Genomic DNA, 20,425 nt, shown 5'->3' with positions numbered 1-20,425 from the left:
CGTTTGTTTCTTTGCTTCTTAGTTTTTTTTTTAATTTCTTTTGGTGGGTTTTTCTCCTTATTTGTGTACCTTTTGAGATTATACATCAGAGACATTTATTTTTCGTTCTATGGCTCATTTCTGTCTTCATCTGCAGATGCTTTACAATTGAACTGTAGCAGATCAACTATTTATAATAAAGATTCATGAAACATGCAGAGTTACCTTAGAGGCAGGTTTTTGAAACGAAACAAAGTTTGAAAATTACGGCTCATATTTTTCTTTTAAATAATCTTGATCTAATGATAACTAAAGCAAAAATAATTTTAGAAACGCAGAGAGAATCGCACCATTACACACACACACACACACACACACACACACACACACACACACACACACACACACAGTGAATCGTATTTAAGTTGGTATGGGACATCTGTCGATATTAATGTGGATTAAAGCACGTAATTGAAATAATTTCACCAGTTTAGAATTTTCAAATTTTACAAAATTTAAACAAAAAATTGCTTTTAAAAAACTTGGAGAGGTAAATATTGTAAAGCTCCGAGTGGGATTCGAACTCATGACTTCCAGATTCGTAGTAAATCCTTCAACCCACTTCGCTACGCTGTTACATGTAGATGACATTATTGGGAAAGGAACTTAATTTTTTATAAGTTCACTTAATTTTATTGTTTTATTTCGATAAACAATACCTCACAACATGGACATGTCCCATACCACCTTAACAAATACATGTAAGAGTTGGTGACCTTTTTTCTCGCCAGTCGTTTAATTAGTCTTTCGCTTCGATTAACACCGAACCTCATGGTACTGATCGGGAGATGTTTACAAACATTTACATTTACTTGGTGTGGGATTAATGATCTTGAGATTTTACTTTGAAGACTATATATAAACTCTTTTCAATGCTGCAATTTTCATAAATTGAACAACCACTAGTGATTATTCGTTCTCTGTAAAGTCCCCTTTGTGCAACGTCCTTGACATATTTTTTTCAGTACAATATATGTAAAACACTGAGATGCGATTGAAAATCAGCAGACGTGACTGAATAAGGCATGTCAAACGCACAGGTGCTTGTTGACGGAACCCACCCCTGAAAAAATCCAATGCGATAGAAAGAACATATCACTAACAGGAGCATGATTTATTTATTTTCGTTTACCACTTTTAATACACACAATTCATAATATTTGTTATACATGTACAAATATATATATAAACTGCACTTCCATCCTTTGTAGTTAAAAAAAATCCTGTCAAAAAAGTGATCAGTTAGAAATTGAGCACATTCAGAACTTCTGACATTAAAGATTTACTCGATATAGTATAAATTAATAAACTACAGAGACTCTGGTTACGTCTAGATACATAATTATATAATGGTAAAATGCGTGTAAATTCAAGGGAAAGCATCATCAATGAAAACTCTGATCAAGTTACAATTAGAGTTTAATAATAAATACGCGTACGTTTTGAAATTATTAAAAACAAATAATGTGTTTCAACCAATAACAAAAACCATACACTATGAATATAATTGCAAAATAGTGTAAGTTGAAAGTAAATCAATACTAGATCACACAATTAAACAAGAATTATACAACTCGGTCAAATGAATGCACTAATATTACAACTTATTTTACTTGTTATATGATACCGAGACCAATATAAGACTTAATATATATATATATATATATATATATATATGAAAAGAAATCAAAACATGAAATGATTTTTCTATTTAAATCGATAGATTATGCTTAGAAAATTTAAAACAAAAAACATCTCTGTTTTTGTTTACGATCTCAAACAATCTTTCTATCATACTATCATACTATACACAAAACGGAAAAATAAATTAACTTTAATCGCAAAAAAATAAATAAAGATGCAATTATTTTACATTTTTCATGTACGAAAGACGATGTCATTCAAATGCCCATAGCCTCTTGTGGGACACGAAAGTTCGGGTCGAAAATGCCTAGCAAGAGGGAAGAGATAGAAGTTCAAAGTATATTTTCATTTTGATACCAGCTACAATCAAAAGGAAAGTAAACTTTAAAATTTCCATCACAAGTCTGTGCATAAGTTAGCACATACATGTAACCTCATGTTCTAAAACAATAAATACATACGTTTATAGCAATAATGCATATATATACATATCATTAACTTGTAATATGCACACTCAACTATAAGTAAAACGAGGAAAAACAAGAGTAGGAAGTCAAGACCAACCAATAAAATTAAAGGAATAACACTTAACAAAACTGAATTTGACCAATCAAAATGAAGTAAACAAATAATACACAATAGATAAGATCATACAGACGTTTCGCTAAAAGCGGAATGAGAAGAGGGGCTGGCAATGTCCTCTTGGAAGACAACGTTCTGTGTTAGGGAAGCAGGTCCACTTTTAGCTCTTTCCTCTGATTTGGAACGGAATTTGGATTTGGTGTCGTTTTTCTTCGCTCTGCTTTTGCGTTTGTGATCATCTTCGTGAACCTCCTGAAGCTGAACGTGGTTAAATATTGTTCAAATGGAATTGAAAATAAAGTCAGTTATACTAAGTCTATATTTTGAAGTTCATAAATATTGCATTATGTAGACGTAACGTATACTTCCTCTCAGGATTTAATAGCTTAAGACATTTACCTAGCGTAAGTATTTATAGTTTTACTTAACAACCAATATCACTTTGGATGAAATCTTTTTTAAAATATTTTTTTTTAAGGGGATGCATAAAGAATTGATTGTTACACTATAGTATTTCATTAATAAGATTAATTATGCTTTTGACTACAATGTAACTATAACTATACCTTTGGTTATACATGCACCTTTGGTCATCAATATAACTAACTATACCTTTGGTTAAGCATTTGGTGGCAGGGGACAGTTTTTTTGATACAATTCATTGTAGCCAAGGGATGCGTGTCTTCGGAACTCTGTAACTAGAATTTCCTCAGTTCCCATTCAGCACAAATACCTTAAATTCACTCTTGATAAGGCCAATCACCAATTTCCGAAGAAAATTATTAGTCAAAACCTGTAAAATTCTCTACATACTGGTTTTTATGAGATTTTGACCCTTTCTTATTTTGCTAATTTTTCATCATTTTTCAGCTTTTTAGACCTCCCCCAGCTAATTACCTGCAGAGGGTTGACCTTCCGTACCGCGTGCATGTTGCACTATCACATGTCAGAAACTTACCGGTGTATAGTTTACAATGTCCCATCCACCTACTTTTCGTGTTATTTTACCTCCTGTCTGTAACTTGCAATTTCACTGTGTAAAGTCAGCACAACAGTCATAGCCGCAGGTTTCGCATTTTACTTCTGATTCTCATGTACCTAACATAAGGGGCCTACATATTGCATATCAATTTCAACAACAGACACCCCACTAACTAATGATAGTCATTAAAAATCATTTCATGAATTTTAGCAACACCCATAGGCCTTCAAGTACAGCAACTCTCAATTTTACAAAAATATTGACGGGTACTTTATTCGAAACTGTCCCTTGCTACCTCTGGTCATTAATATAACTAACTATACCTTAGGATATACCTTTGGTCATCACTATAACTAACTATACTTTTGGTCATCAATATAACTAACTATACCTTTGGTTATACCTTTGGTCATCAATATAACTAACTATACCTTTGGTTATACCTTTGGTCATCACTATAACTAACTATACTTTTGGTCATCAGTATCATTAACTATACCTTTGGTAACATTTTGCGGTTCATCATTGATATTGGTGGTGTTGGTGGAGGTATGAGTCGGCCTGATTCTGGAGTTAGTGGCTCATCCACCATGGGAGTTGAAATAGGCGATTCTCCCAGACTCTGATTTCTCGAAGAATACGACGAACTAGCATAAGCGTCCACGTGGCCGAAATATTTTGAGCCATCGTCCTCACTGATGGTTCCACCTTTGCGACCTTCTGACAGAGAAGATGAACGTTTCAATGACGGTTTCAACCTGCGTTTGACAGCAGCAAACAATTCAAAAGGTGAGAGAGACGAGGGAGCCCCAGGCGATATAGCTGAAACCCCTGCATCTGCTAATGTGTTGCTTACGGCTGATGTATCCATGCTTGAAGATTTTTTAAACAGCCTTCGTTTCTTTTTTGGTTGTCCGGCTTTTAGATGCGAATCATCTTTTCCATGGAGTTTTGTTTCGCTATCGCTCGAAGAACACCCATGTTTTCTGCTAATTTCTGTTGATTCGCCAACTGCATCCTTAGCCAGGTCATTTGAAATTAGCGTAGTTTCGTTTTTAATTGCTATATTATTCTCACTAATTGATTTGACATTAGATGGATGTTGATTACTGTCTTCTAAACTTTCAAAAAACATTCTTCGAGCAGCTTCTTTTGAGACTTTGGAGCTGTTTGACGGTATGTTACAATCCGATTTGCATTTTGGATTGGAAAATTCAAAACAATTCTGCCCATGAGTCGGTGAAGCACTAGCAGAGAATGCCTGCCGTTCAGAACTGTTGTTTAACACATCCAAGGATATACTGTTCGGAATTTGTCGTGAAGAAACCGTACTTGTTAAGGATGTTGAAACAGTTTTGGAACTTTGAGACTGAACAGAAATGACACGTTGCGACGGCAATAGCAGAGACGGAGGGGGGACAGGGAACCTAGAGGTCACTCCCTCCTCATGGTGGACATCTATCATGATTCTGTTATGTCGATCATTCACAGTCCCAGGTTCCGGGTCAAGCATCATTTCGGTATCTGAGTCCTCCGATCTGATATCAGCAATGTCCCTTGGTCCGGTGTGGTAAATATTCCTGCTCAGTTTATTGCTGACCATATCGAGGTGTTTCGTTGGTGTGTTCCTTCTTGAATCTTTCAAGTGTTCTATCTGTTGTTCAACAACTGCTTCGTCTTTCAACAAGAAATCCAGTTCCGAACTTGAAATACTTCTACAAGGGTATTAAAATATTTATATTGTATAATCAGCAATATATGTTCCTATAATCTGTATAAAAAATTTTTAAGAAAAGGAATGGTAAATGATAACTCGTCCGACGTTCAACACTAAACTGCTTTCGCTCTCGTCTTTTCATTTATCCTACATTCTATATATAAATGCAAATATTGACATGGCAGGTAATATACCGTATATGTTTAATCATGAAGCCGTCATTTTCTTTCCAGAATTAGGCGTAGTTGTCACTCATTAACTTTCTTCTAACATTCACAGTTTTAATGCACACAGAAATTCATAATATATGAGGTTCAAATCTGCAATATCTTAGTTTGAGAGGTATTACAATATATTTGATTATTTGAATTGTATGAATGTATTTGAGGTTAACCTTCTAAGTCTTCGCCTCTCATCCTCGGATGATCCTCGGGAACTGGGTCTTGATAAATTATCCGCCGCAAAGTGGATTTCCTTCAGAGACTGGAAAAAAGGTGTACTTCATATAAATCAGATTGTTATCTTTATTGACCTAGTCAATTTATTCAACGCTATAAATTGTTTATGTTTTTGGAAATTCAAGAAGAGCATTTTTAAGTTAAATATCATTCTGGATAGGCAAAGATAAAAAAGATAACATTACCTCTTTCATATACTGCAAAACAACCTGCAAAAAGAGACACCGTTTCTTATCATTTGTCAATATAAAACAAAACTTCAACTAATTTATGAATGATACATGTATATAGAGCTAGATCATCTTAATGATGGTTGAGTAATATACTGATTATTAGTTGATTAAAGTACCTCGTTTATTTTTTGTTGTATATCTGTGCTGGCATGGATTGACAGTCTTTTGGATTCCGGTTTTGAGAGCTGCTCTAATCGGGACACGATGTCGGTGTCCACGTCCGGATCCTCGGAATCAATGACTATTTCAATAAATATTCCATACGTGATATATGAAATTTTAGTTGTTTTTTTGTTTTTTTGTTTTATGAGGTTTTTTTTTCGTATTCTCTTCGTTTTGTATTTTTTTTCTTTTTGTTCTGAATAACATTTTGAAAACACAACTGTAAAAGAAAAAAAATTAATTAAAAATATCTATTCAATTAATTTCCTAGGTAAAAAAAGATTGACAAATATTATATCAAATATTAATTACAATTTTAACATTTTTAAAAGCTTACCTATTTTAAAATAAAAATCAAAATACTACGTCACCAAAGATCGACTTTCTAAAAGTTATAACTCTTCAAAATTCCCATCATATTTTAAGGTTGTATGGGACATCTGTTGATATTAATGTGGATCAAATTACACTATAATTACAATACCTTTCTGTCTTTTGGATTCCGGTTTTGAGAGCTGCTCTAATCGGGACACGATGTCGATGTCCACGTCCGGATCCTCGGAATCAATGACTATTGACGCAAGCTCTCGAAGTCTCGTTTACTGTCAAAGAATGGGGGGTTATTATAATGTTAAATATATTTTATAGGGAGAATCATAAAATTACATTGAATAACAGTATATAAGTTTGTATAGTTTTGCTATGCAGCTGCCTCAAGTAAGTTATGTATTTAGTGATCAAAACTACCTACAAGTAGTACTTTCACTATTCATAAGTAATTACTTTACCTCTGATAAAACGTCTTCAATTCGTCTCTGATCACGTTTATGACTTCTGCGAAAACCCGCAAGACGGCGCACTAAGTCAACTCTTTCTTTCATGGATACTTCATGGTCCTTTTCGGAACGTTGGCACATCTCTTTTAATTTCGTTTTTAAATCCTCCGTTTCTCTTTTACTGGTCTCAATCTTCAATATCAAAGATCATGCGTCATATCTACTAGTCAATCAGTTATTAATACAATCATATATAGTTAGATCTTGCATATGCCCCTTATCCTAAAGTCATGTTGTAAATTTTGAAGTTTTCGGGCGACAGAAAATGCATGACAACTGGTAAATTTGGTATTTACTGCCAACCGGCATAATACATTTTACAACATGGCACAAACCTCATTTCCAAAAAAATTGCTTGCTAACATATTTTATAATAGAATTCAACCATAAACATGTATCAAAATATCTATTTATATCCTTGCGAATATTGTTATATTCTACTTACTAATAAATCATGACTTGTACCTGATTATTATTTTATTAATTAAAGATATATGATATACAAGACTGTTAATGTATTCCATGTATCAGTGTCAGAGATGAAGACGCTGCCAAAACAATGAGCACAGATACTAATAACTATCAATATCCGATTACAAACAGTTGGTTGGGTTATATAAATCATAAGTAAACACCTGAATCTACAATTTCATTGCAGACTTTCAGAGGTCTATATTGTAAGTTACTGGATAAAATGTTAAAGTAGTCCGAGTAACGCACTACGTCATAATACGGATTTTACAATATTGGTTCGACTTTTACAAAGCGTTTTTGATACCCGGTATTGATTTTGCTCTACATCGCTGTTGTAAACAATGGCAATAATAAGCAATAAGAACGGTAATATATGTATTCTATGAGAGATAGAAATGATTAATGTTGAGAAACTCGATTCTGTTAAAGTAAAATGAAAAACGAAGTTCTGATTAACCAGGATCTCAGGTATGCTTATATCTTCTTTGTTTTGAACCCCCCCCCCCCCGAATTTTTCCTTTTCTTTTACAAAAACCGGTTTAAATTTAGAGACAGAAGCTATTTCGAAATTAATCAATCGTCAATTAATTAATGTTTAAATGATATCTAACATTGTTGACAGATCTAGGCAGAAAACTGTAGCAAAATGTGATTTTTACTGATTTTTTCGTCAGGGTCTACTTGGTTTAGAGCCTATAGCGTGAAAAGTAATCCGTCAACATATAATTTATTTTACCAAATCTTTTTTCTAAGATGTCAATCTATAGAATAAACACCATGAATTTAAGTTTGAGTCCATAAAATAGTAAAAAAAATTACCAAACGCGATACTAGCATTGCATTTTTTGTATTCTATTTTGATACATCAGGTCCATAAAGCGTACTTACTTACAAAAATTTGCGCAAAAATATTGATGAGATATGGCTTAAATAAATATTTATATTCTATTTTGTATGTTCAGTTCTAATTTTCCCAAAATTGGTAATTATTTTTAGGAAAAACGGACGTCTGGCAAATTTCATAATTGTCAATAATTTTCGCAAGGGGGTACACCCGTCTGAGAGGTGATAGCAAACAAACTAGCATGTAAACATACATATTTTCTTTTGTATATGTATTGCTAGAATGTATATTTATCATTTAAAGCTAAGCTTTTAATGATTGAGCCCATTTAGTGCCGAGTATAGGACTACCTTAAGAATCAGGAAAATAATTCTTGTTCGTTTATAATCTGATGATAAAGCATAAAATATTAGTTAACTTGGTCCGCAGACTGATATATGATCAATGTAGAGTGGGGGGAGTACACGAAGTATATGTACCTGCTACGGCTCGATGTGCTTATGTTTCAGTTAATATAAAAAAAATCCTTACATCCCAGTCCTTTTGGATGACCTGTCTCTTCAGCGGAGATTCTGGACTGCCAGGCAAAACAGGTGATAAACAAGGAGATACACCGGGGATGCCCCATCAAACACTTCGTCACTTCTAACACTGACGTCACTGCAGGTACTGATGACCCTTGCACTTCGTCCACTTCCGTCGCTTGCGACTGAGAAAGAGGCTGCAACACGCTCTAATTCACGCTCGGCCGCGTCCGCGCGCTCCTTGACGATGTCCAGTAAATTACTGAGAATCTAGATAATTATAAGAATAAAATCTCTCACAAGACAGATAAGGGTTCAAAATAATCACTTCATGGTTATCAAAATCAGCAGTCAGCTTATATTGTAGGGAACTTAACAGGCGATACATCCCAAGAGTAACAAGTTAGAATAGTGATATTCGTTTGCCTCTTCACTGATGCATTTTTGCCTTTTACACTGGTTCACTGCCGAATTTCTATTAGACTCTAATCCTTATGGAAGCTGTTTTCTTGTGTTTGCTTTAGAGATACTAAGATTGTGGTGATATACTTAAGAAAAGCAAACAGTCAATAAGAATATTTACCCCTTAAACAAGAAAACATTAAATGACAACAGAGAGAAAGCCAGTTGTCTTTGGCAGGGAATCAGAAGTACTTTAAAACTACATTATTGCTTTTCTGAATTAGTGAACTCCCATTTGATGTTTGCATTTCATGGACTCTCGCGGATCGGTCTCTTATCATTTACGTCTTCCTGAAAATATTCCAAAAATAATTCCAGCGGAAAATCGTATCTTTACAACAGTATAGATCCTCAGTGTGTTGATTAATTGTAAACATTTACCTGTATCCAATGATTCCGACCATTCACATTTATATATATTTGTACCATTCCGTGCGAGATTATTGAGGGATTTATACCGGATGTTTCTTCACACCTGTACCTTATAGTTCCATGTTTCACTCTAAATATTGGCCTAGTAGTAAGCTTAGATTAGCTTGACCTGCTTTGCTTTGTCTTTCATTTAAGTTGATATTATTAATTTCCGGTTAAAAAAACGTCAAATTCTTATGATTTAAACCTACTATTTTCTTAATCTTTCAATGATCTAATTTTCACTCATGTACTTGTAGAAATTTTTGGACTAGTTTTACCAGTCTAGTGCAATCAGAATTTTAATATGTTGACTCTGTTCGATAGATACATGTATAACTATCTAGCGAAGATCCTACCTGTAAAAGTTCATAGCAATGAATGTCAGATTGTGTTTATGAGTAAAAAGTACTGAAATTTGGTGCTAAAATTGGAATTCAGGGTTTTTTTTGTCTCTAAAATATATTCCTTTAATGCGCAACTTACTGTATCATAGCTTTTATTAAGAAACTCAAAGCGAATTTTTTTAAATTATCATATTAACCCCTGCGAATGTTATTGTCATTTAAATTTTAGACCACGTGGTTTTATTTGACCCTTTCAGTTTCGCAGTAAAAATCGTGTCTCGTGGTTATAGTATATTTCATAAAATCTAGGTACTTGCAGTCAAATATAAAATCTAGAGGTTTATTGATTTTAAACTTTGTCTTCATTGATTGTTGGAAAAAATGTGTTCTAGAAATAAATGTAACAATACAAAAAATAGTTTTTGTCTGCTGTTGCAACAATTAACATGCTTAATAGAGATCCCCCTGAGGAATAATTTTCGATCCACGCCTGACCTAGTTATAGCATCAATAGTGAAATAGATTATACTATTTTATGCAGAATGTTACTTGAAAATGGATCGATATACTAAGTTTTTATGCAAAACAGACACCTATTATTTTCTTAAAAACATGGTATTGCACACTACAAGTATCAAACATTACTTTAATTTTATCAAGCAACCCAGTTTTTATCTTTTCAACTACTCTACACGTGGTTGAACACGAACGATAACTCTGTTCTGAATATTATCGTTTAGTATAAATAAGGCACGTAGCATCGTTTTTGAAAGTGGGGGGGGGGGGGGGGGGGGCAGACTCATCCAAAAAATCTTGACAAGCCAAAAAAAAAAAAAAAAAAGGGAAAATTTTCAAGTTTTTTAAAATTTTCAAAATCCTAATCGGGGGGGGGGGGGGGGGGGGGGTGTACTATATAACTTCAATTTCACTCCTCATTTCCTTATTATCATATCAATTTTTTAAATACTCCAAAAAAGTGGGGGGCCAACTCCATGATAATTCCATTTTTTTATATGTAAATTTTCAAAAATTTGTTGCTGCGGGAAAAAGTGGGGGGCCAGGCCCCCCTGCCCCCCCCCCCCCCCCCCCCTGATGCTACGTGCCTGTAAATAACCGTTAGATGGTGAAATAAGACATACGTCTTTAAAGAGTTTTATGTTTTAACATAAATCAAAGTAGGATATGATATGAAAAACGACCAGTACTTACGTATTTTGAAAATATTATCCGAGCACTTATACTTCCGCTCGAAATTTCACAGGAACTAAATAAATCTCGGTGAAGTCTCGTGAATTTTCATTCGAGCACCTCTGGATTTATTACATACTTAGCAACGATAAAGAAAACATTCCGAACACATTCGCAGGGGTGATATTAAAATACAAAATACAATCTCATAATTTTTTTTTAATCATTGAACATTTTTGTATATCCTTAACATAGGATCGACGAAAACGGCATATAATTTTATGGCTTTTTGAGCCTCTGACTTCAGTTTAGTGTACTCTCCAAGAAATAAGAAAGAAATAACATCTTAAGAAGGTTTTAAACAATACAAACTCTTTACGAGCCCGAAGCTAAATCTATATGCTGCCATGATTTATACCTAATGAAGTTATGTCGATCCCGTTGTAGTGCTTCTTTCCATTTAATGTTTACTTTCAAAGTACATGAATTGTGTATATCTTATAACTTTGTACACAACAAGGAGAATAAACTCAACCAATCATCTGTTTTGAATCTATACTCGTGTGACAACCATCAGTCCAAGTGTGATGCATAACTGTTTGCCATCAACCCTTTAGAAGAGAGGCCATTGTTTACCGCTTACCTTGTATTTCAAACCAGAGGGCATCTGTGAATTCTCAGCAGATTTTGCAAAGGTGCACATACCTCATTTTTGTCTTGAGAGATGTCCAAATCGTTGAGAAAATCGAGTTCCTTCTTTCAGTAGTCGTCCTCTATCTTCTCGATTTGTGTCAAATATTCCTTTTCTTTCTTGATCAGACTGGCAGTCTCCTCGTTTCTCTGTTTCAGTTTCTCTGTCAGGGATACTGTAATAATAGAAATATATTTCATATTCCACGTCGTTGGTTTTTCATTAAATTAAGTAATATCAATAGGTCTTAATTAGTGAATAGATTGTTTGATACAATCATACTCTCTTGGTTTTTAAAAAAAAATATATATGACTTTTTGTGGCACAATCCAGCATAAATAATGAAATGTGACGTAATTGACTTATTACTTTTCTGACCGGTGCTACAGTACATGTATCCCTAACATACTTCATATTGAATTAATGTCGCCACACGGACAAAAACGTTGAAATCGCCAAAGTTAATTTTTTATATAGGAGTGCTTGGTAAATATATGTTTTAATAAAACAAACTTACTTGATGTTTTGTTTCTATCAAATAGTTATCGCAATTGTAAATGACAATGACTTTATTTCATGGTGTATTTTTATTTACTAGTGCATTTTTGTGATACATAATAAAACTTGTCTTATACATATGTATCACCTCCTCAGCAGTGTTTAATGATGTTTTTATGACAAAGTCTTCCATCAAATTAATTGTCCCCGCGTTTAATACAGATGGTGAACACTTTCAAGTTTCATTACGGACTTGAACCGAGGACCTCCGTGGTGTCTAACCAGTGTTTCACCTGCTCTAACCACCTGATAGCTGCAGATCTGTAGCCCTCTGGTTGAAAAAAATCGGATAGAAAAACCAGAGAGCTACAATGTACAAACCCCCCCCCCCCCCAAAAAAAAAAAAAAAACTCATTCTCTCAACAGAATAACTAATAGAGAGTAAGTACCCAGAGTTGCATAAAATTATGTAATCGAAAGATATTGTGGGTATCCCTTGTCATGTTGTCGTGATGGTGTACCAGCTACCCGCCGTGACGGAGGTTAGCGTTCCCTCGCGACCGAGCCCCCCCTCCCTTTCTCTCTCTCTCTCTCTCTCAACAGAATAACTAGATAATTTTTTTAGAACGAAATGTTGTTAAACCGTATTCTTATGTTCTTACACATTTCAAAGAAATTAAGAACATGTTTTGAAAGTTTTGATGTTGATATTTCATGTCGATAAAAAAACATTTAAACATTTCAGTAAATGTGTGTGTGCATGCACATGTAAATCTTATTGAATATAAAGCTACTACACATATGTAAACCCGTTCCCCGTTTTCGTAACCTTACCCCCCCCCCCCACCCCACCACAACGCTATATGACTGTCAAAGTAAACTTTATTTGACTTTAGTCCCAGTTGTTATACACAAAGGTGTGAAACTATCGCACTGACAGGAAATCACTCTACACTTGAACGCACAGAATACACAGGAATGAGGCAGGTAGATAATCTGTGTAACGATTGACCAAGAAGAATTCTACATGCATATCAAACAATTTTACTAATAGTTGTATCAAATAATTTATTCATTTTACTGCGTTCTTTAACCGCTAAACGTGTTTAAGATGTTCCTTCCCGCAAAAAACCTCCATTATAAACTAAACAAGAGATAGAGAAACTAGAGCAAAGCTCGTTGCAAAGCAACGAGTGGGCCTTCCGTTAATGCCGGAAGTAAAGCTGGGGGTCCTGTAAGAAGCAGAGCTCTTAAACCAATAACACAGTAACTAAAATAAAAAGATGAAAAAATCGAATTATTCCTGGTTCGACTTAACAAAATCCGAATGATTTTAAGTACGAATTAACAAAAACCTTTCTGATTTCAAGAACGACTTAACAAAAAAATTCGGAATGTGTTCAGGTACGACTTAACAATTATTTTTGGTACGAGATAATTTTACTTTGAACATTACGCTATTTTTTAAACCAAAGACGCGGAAACAAAATTTCCGGAAAAATCAATTTTTAAACCCCGATATCTCTATGATGCATCGTCCGATCTAAAAACGGATTTCAGTTTTAAATTAAGCTTAATAAAAGCTCCTTTGTTGCTTTATGATTATTATCAAATTATTGGTCAGAAAAGAGTTATTATAAAAACACTTAGTAGCCCTTCTGGCCCCTAATTTGAGGGGTCAGCCCCTTTTTCTTGTTATCAAATAAAAGGTACCGCTAATATAAACAAATTTTGTTCTACAAGTGTTCACGAATTGTAAACCTTTCTCGAAATATCTTAACAACTGTGTTTTAGGGGCTGACCCTTTAACCCTAACCGGGGCCACTAACAACAAAATGTTTGGTATCATATTGTTAAGAACATTATTTTTAACAACTTCTGTTATACATTGCTTTTCAAAATATTTCTCCTTTTTCAGATATTAATGATCAAAATTTTGAATTCTGGCCCCTTAAAACCCCTAATTACGTAATATATGACTTAGGTATGATAATTTATAGATAAACAGCTGTACAATGAGCATTTTTGCTTCTATGAATAATAACAAAATATTTTTCAGTAAAGAGTTATTATAAAAATACTTTAGAATCCCCTTGGCCCCTAATATGAGGGGCCAACCCCTTATTCTTGATATCAAATTAAAGGTCTTGCAAATATAAACATATTTTGTTCACCAAGTGTTCAGGAATTGTTAGCCTTTCTCAAGATATCTGTATAAATGTGTTTTAGGGGCCAACCCTTAAACTCCTTACTGGGGCCACCAACAACAAAATTTTAGTTTTCGTATTGTTGAGAACATTATTTTAAACAACTTTTGTTGTACACCTTTTTCTGATAATAATGATAAAATTTTTCAACTTCGTCTTGCAAAATTAACCATCTTTTGCATTACATGTTTTAACAAAATATTTATACATCAAAAGATATTACAGAAAATGTGCGAAAATTTCGTGAAAGAAATTGGTGCTAATTTTCAGGTTCAGGCGAGCTTCGAGGCCTTGAGCCATTTTCATAATTGGAAGCATGGGGGTACATCTACATACATTCATCTACAATCCCTGAAAATTTCAAGCTTCTCTCTTGATTAGTTTTGGAGGAGATGCGTGGACAAAATGACCCTTAAAAATTTACAAAATCGTCAATATCTGAAACCGGAAGTGACGTCATCATTTGAAAATTTAATAATATGTAGCACCGATCATGCTTTATAAGTCCTGAAAATTTTGTGCATATCGGTTGTATAGTTTTTGAGAAATTGCGCTTAAAAAAAGTCAGAAAAAGAAAAAAAAGAATAACTAGACACTTGTTGCAAAAGCAACAAAAAGGTCTTCCGTTTTAATATACATGTATCATTTCAACTGTAAGACATTGCTTCTCTCACATAGAAAAAAAGTGGATATGATAATTATTGTGAATGATATATCCAGACGTTACTTCTAATAAAAACAACGGAATGAAAAAGAAAATCAATTTTTGAAGTAATTTTTATGACGACCGGAAGTAACGCCGAGCTAAACAAAAATGTTAACCATTTGTACAATCATAAGTCAATCTTACTTAAAGTTTGGTTGTTCACATCCCTGATCTCTTTGAAACAATATTTTTTGTCTCGGGACCGGAAACGGACGAACGGAAGTGATAAATGAAAACAAAAGATGGTTTTTCTCGTACATTTGCTTAACGAACATCACTGTTTATCAGGCTAGATGAAACACCCAAGAAACTCAGTTAAACTTGTTAAAAACAGGATTTGTCTGAACCCTTCCAGTAAGAACCGGAAGTGACAGTTGACAAAATTTAATCCGTTAAACACATCCCCAATCAAATTTCGATCAATCATGAAAGATTCGTGTCTCAATCACTTACAATGACAAAAATCTCGCGGACATCAAATTTGTAAAAAAAGAAAGCTACATACAGATAATTGAGATATCTCACCGGAAGTAAACTTTATTTGCTAATTTAACATTATATAGATGACATATGTAAGATTGTATACTGATATTTTCATTTTATGTAAAATGAATAATATATGAAAAAAAACAAAAATTTTGAAGTGCTTCCGGTGACGACCAGAAGTTACGCCGAACAAAACAAAATAGTGTTAACACATGTTCATACAGAGGTCTAATATCCCACAACGTTTGGTTGTTCAAGTCGTCACCGTTTTTGAGATCTCGTCGAAATAAGGTTTTTGGTCTCGGGACAGGAAACGGACATGCGGAAGTGCTCAATGTAAATTGTATGAAATATTTCTTGTATACTTGCCTTTTGTACATTATTTTTCATTTATCAAACTAAAAATGGCAAAGGGAAACAGTAAAACTAATAAACGGCTCGATTTGTTTGAACTCTTCCGGTGTGGACCGGAAGTGACGGAAGGCAAAACGAAACGAAATAAACACATCTTCAATCAAATGTCTATCATCTGTTAAAGTTTGGTGTCTTGATCACTTATAGTTTCTGAAATCTCGTGGGTACAAAATCTGTATTAAAAGAGCTACCTGAGATGATTGAGATATCTCACCGGAAGTAGAATTTTTTTGTTGATTTAACATCGCATAGATAACCTATGTATAGATTTATACTTATATATCTAATTTATGAAAAATGAATTAATGCGTAAAATGACTATTTTTGAAGTGCTTCCGGTGACGACCGGAAGTTACGACGAACAAAACAAAATAGTTTAAACACATCTACAACTATAGGTCTATCATCCCTCAAAGTTTGGAGGTTCAAGTTTTTATCGTTTCTGAGATCTCATTGTACATAGCTTTTTGTCGCGGGACAGGAAACGGACGACAGGAAATGAACTTTGAAAAAATAAAAAAAAAAGCACCTAGAGATATTATCATTTTCTATCAGTCCTGAAAATTTCAAGAGAATCTATCCAGCCATCTCTGAGAAATCTTGTGGACAAAAAACGGACAAAAAAAATAATAACTAGACTCTTGTTGCAAAAGCAACAAAAATGTCTTCCGTTTTGATATACACGAATCAATTTAACCGTAGACATTGCTTCTCTTACATAGAGAAAATAGTTAATATGATAAGTATTGTAAATGATATATCCAGACGTTACTTCCATGTAACACAACGAGATTGAAAAAGAAATCAATTTTTAAAGTACTCTCTGTGACGACCGGAAGTAACGCCGAACTAAACAAAACAGGTTACAAAGTTTGGTTGTTAAAAATATGATTGATTTGAATCCTTCCGGTGAAAACCGGAAGTGGCAGTTGACAAAATAAAACCCAATAAATATATCATCAATCAAATGTCTATCATTTATGATAGACTTTGTGTCTCATTCACTTACAGTGACAAAAATCTTGCGGGCATCAAATTGTTAAAAGGGAAAGCTCGATAGAGATATTTGAGATATCTCACCGGAAGGAACAGTTATTTGAAAATTAAACATTATAAAGATGACACATCTAAGATTGTATACTGATATATTCATTCCATGTAAAAGAAATAAATAAAGAAAAAACATATTATTTGTAGTGCTTCCGGTGACAACCGGAAGTTACGCCGAACAAAATAAAATAGTTTAAAAACATGTACATATATAGGTCTATCATCCCACAAAAATTGATTGTTCAAGTCGACATCGTTTATGAGATCTCGTCGAAATAAGGTTTTTTGTCTCGGGACAGGAAACGGACAAACGGAAGTGTTCAATGTAAATTGTACTAAATATTTCTTGTATACTTGTCTTTTGTACATTATTGTTCATCGAGCTCACTACAAATATCAAAGAAAAACAGTTCAACTGATAAAAAGTTCGATTTGTTTGAACTCCTCTTGTGTGGACCGGAAGTGACGGAAGACAAAATGAAACCGGTTAAACATATCTTCAATAAAATGTATATCATCCATGAACGTTTTGCGCTTTGATCACTTATGGTTTCTGAGAACTCGTTTGTACAAAATGTGTTTCAAAAAAGCTACCCGAGATATTTGAGATATCTCACCGGAAGTAGAATTTTTTTATTGATATAACATTGCATTGATAACGTATATATAGATTTATACTTCTATATCTATTCTATGGCAAAAGAATTTAATGCGTAAAAATAGTTATTTTTGAAGAGCTTCCGTTGACGACCGGAAGTTACGCCGAACAAAACAGAATAGTGTAAACACATGCACATACATAGGTCTATCCTCCCACAAAGTTTTATTGTTCAACTTGTCACCGTTTTTGAGATCTCATCGAAATAAGGTTTTTTGTCTCGGGACAGGAAACGGACAAACGGAAGTGCTTAATGTAAATTTTATTAGTTATTTTTTGTATACTTGCCCTTTGCATTTTATTGTTCATCGAGCACACTACAGATATCAAAGACAAAACGTTAAACTGATAAACAGCTCGATTTGTTTGAACTCTTCCTGTGTGGACCGGAAGTGACGGAAGATAAAATGAAACCGGTTAAACACATCCTCAATCAAATGTCTATCATCCATAATAGTCTTGTGCTTTGATCTCTTATAGTCACTGATATCTCGTTTGTACAAAATGTGTTTCAAAAAAGCTACCTGAGATATTTGAGATATCTCACCGGAAGTGGAATTTTGTTGTTGATATAACATCGCAAAGATTACTTTTGTGTAGATTAATGCTTAAATATTTATTCTATTGAAAAGGCATTTAATGCGTAAAAGTTGTTAATTTTGAAGTACTTCCGGTGACGACCGGAAGTTACGACGAACAAAACAAAATAGTTTAAACACATCTACAACTATAGGTCTATCATCCCACAAAGTTTGGATGTTAAAGTCTCTACCGTTTTTGAGATCTCGAATGTACAAGCTTTTTCAACGCGGGACAGGAAACGGATGACCGGAAATGATTTTTGAGAAAATGAAAAAAAAGCCTCGAGATATTAATACTTTCTATTAGTCCTGAAAATTTCAAGAAAATCTATCCAGCCATCTCTGAGAAATCTTGTGGACAAAAAAAGGGGGGGAAAATAATAATAACTAGACACAATCTCGTTGCGAGCAACGAGAAGGTCTTCCGTCTGATTTTAGAATTTGAGATATATGTTCTATCTTGATTTTGCTATTTAACAGCTAAACATGATTGAGAATAGAAAAACAGAGGCTACATTCTAAGGGCCAGATACTATTTTGTTACAGGTGTAAGAGCTTTGTTCAACAAGTGTTTAGAAATTCGTCAATGTCCTCGAGATATCTTAGGAAAAAAATGTTTTAGGGGTCGGTCCCTTATCTCCTTATTCGAGCCGCTGAACCAAATTTCAAAGATTGCATGTTCTTAAGTACATCATTTTTAGCATCTTTTCTTCTATACTGCATTTCAAAATATTTCCGTTTTTGAGATATGGGTGGTCATATTTTTGGACTCTTGACCCCTAATAAACTTTCATTACATAACACATGATAAAATCACTACATTGCTTGGATACATAATTGTAAGATAAACATATTTGCTTCTATTGCCTTTCACAAAGAGCCACAAATGAAAAACTTTAGAGCCCTCTGGTCCCTTAATTTGAGGGGCCAGCCCCTTTTTCTTGATATCAAATAAAAGGTCATTATAATCTCAACACATTTTGTTCAACAACTGTTTAGAAATTCGTTACCGTTCTTGAAGTATATGGAAAAGAACGTTTAAGGGGCCGATCCCTAAACTCCTTATAGGGGCCATTTAACAAAATTTTGAAAATTGCATGTTATTAAGTACATCATTTTGACTATCTTTACTTCAATATTGCATTTCGAAATATTTTTCCTTTCTGAGTTATGGGTGATCAAAATTCTGGACTTTTGGCCCCTTAAATCCCGTAATTGCGTAACACATGATAAAATCCTTATATTTGCTTCTATAACTGTTCACAAAATATCCATCAGTAAAGGGCTATAGATGAAAGACTTTAGAGCCCTTTGGTCCCTTAATTTGAGTGGCCAGCCCCTTTTTCTTGATATCAAATGAAATGTTTTGTAAATATAAACTTTTTTTGCTGGACATGTGTTAACAAAATATTTTTTAGAAAAGAGATCAACTGAGAAAACCATAAAAAATTACAACGCTTTTTTAGTTTCAATTTTCGGGACCAGGCGAGCTTTAACGCCTTTTGAGCTAGACAAATATGAATGCCAAATAGCACATCTACAATCTCTTGTCTACAATCCCTGAAAGTTTGAACTCAATATCTTTTACCGTTTAGGAGGAGATCCCTGGACAAGCCGACCCTCTGAAAATCGTTAAAACGTCATTTTCTCAAGAACGGAAATGATGTCATCAAAATAAAAGAAATGTATATTAAGTTCGGATTAATATCTATTAGATCTGACAGTTTCACGAAAATCGGCTAAGCCATTTCCGAGAAATCGCCTGCACAAATTTTGTAAGAAAAAAAATAATAATAGGGAAAAAGAAACCGAACGAAAACAATAAGGTCTTCCGTTGGAAAACGGAAGACCTTAATAAAGAAAAAGAAACCGTAGAATAACAAGAGGGTCTTCCGTTGGAAACGGAAGACCCTAAAAACACAACGCATTAAACTTTCCAAACACAGTATATCAAGCATCACGAACCTTGTAAAAAACTTAACTGTTAGACATACTTCTTATTTTCATTATTAAAAATAAAACTGTAGTAGATCGGGATATTGTTAGGGTCTTCCGTTTCCGACGGAAGACCCTCTTTTTATTCTATTGTTTCTTTTCCTTATTATGATTTTATTAGGGTTTTCCGTTTTTCAACGGAAAACCCTTCTGTTATTCTACTGTTTCTTATTAAGGTCTTCCGTTTTCCAACGGAAGACCTTATTGTTTTCGTTCGGTTTCTTTTTCCCTATTAT

The 20,425-nt window shown here is 33.9% G+C and overlaps 1 protein-coding gene across 1 annotated transcript; it reads right to left on the bottom strand.

Moving 5' to 3' along the window:
* Positions 1 to 1,627: 1,627 nt before the first annotated feature.
* Positions 1,628 to 6,415, bottom strand: LOC105324031 (uncharacterized). Its single transcript, XM_066085891.1, has 6 exons — positions 6,302 to 6,415; positions 5,772 to 6,037; positions 5,608 to 5,631; positions 5,359 to 5,447; positions 3,747 to 4,962; positions 1,628 to 2,523 (listed from the first exon to the last, which is right to left on the bottom strand). Exons 3-6 carry the CDS (start codon positions 5,614 to 5,616, stop codon positions 2,332 to 2,334), a joined length of 1,506 nt encoding a protein of 501 aa, XP_065941963.1. The 5' UTR covers positions 5,617 to 5,631; positions 5,772 to 6,037; positions 6,302 to 6,415; the 3' UTR covers positions 1,628 to 2,331.
* Positions 6,416 to 20,425: the final 14,010 nt, after the last annotated feature.

Source organism: Magallana gigas, chromosome 5, assembly GCF_963853765.1.
Source record: "Magallana gigas chromosome 5, xbMagGiga1.1, whole genome shotgun sequence".
Lineage (NCBI taxonomy): Eukaryota > Metazoa > Mollusca > Bivalvia > Ostreida > Ostreidae > Magallana > Magallana gigas.
This window is presented reverse-complemented; position numbering and strand designations above follow the sequence as displayed.

Coding starts and splice junctions, on each gene's coding strand:
- LOC105324031 (XM_066085891.1), bottom strand. Junction 4,963..5,358: donor GAGAGGCGAAGACTTAGAAG/GTTAACCTCAAA, acceptor ATACCCTTGTAG/AAGTATTTCAAGTTCGGAAC. Junction 2,524..3,746: donor ACCGCAAAATGTTACCAAAG/GTATAGTTAATG, acceptor AACCACGTTCAG/CTTCAGGAGGTTCACGAAGA.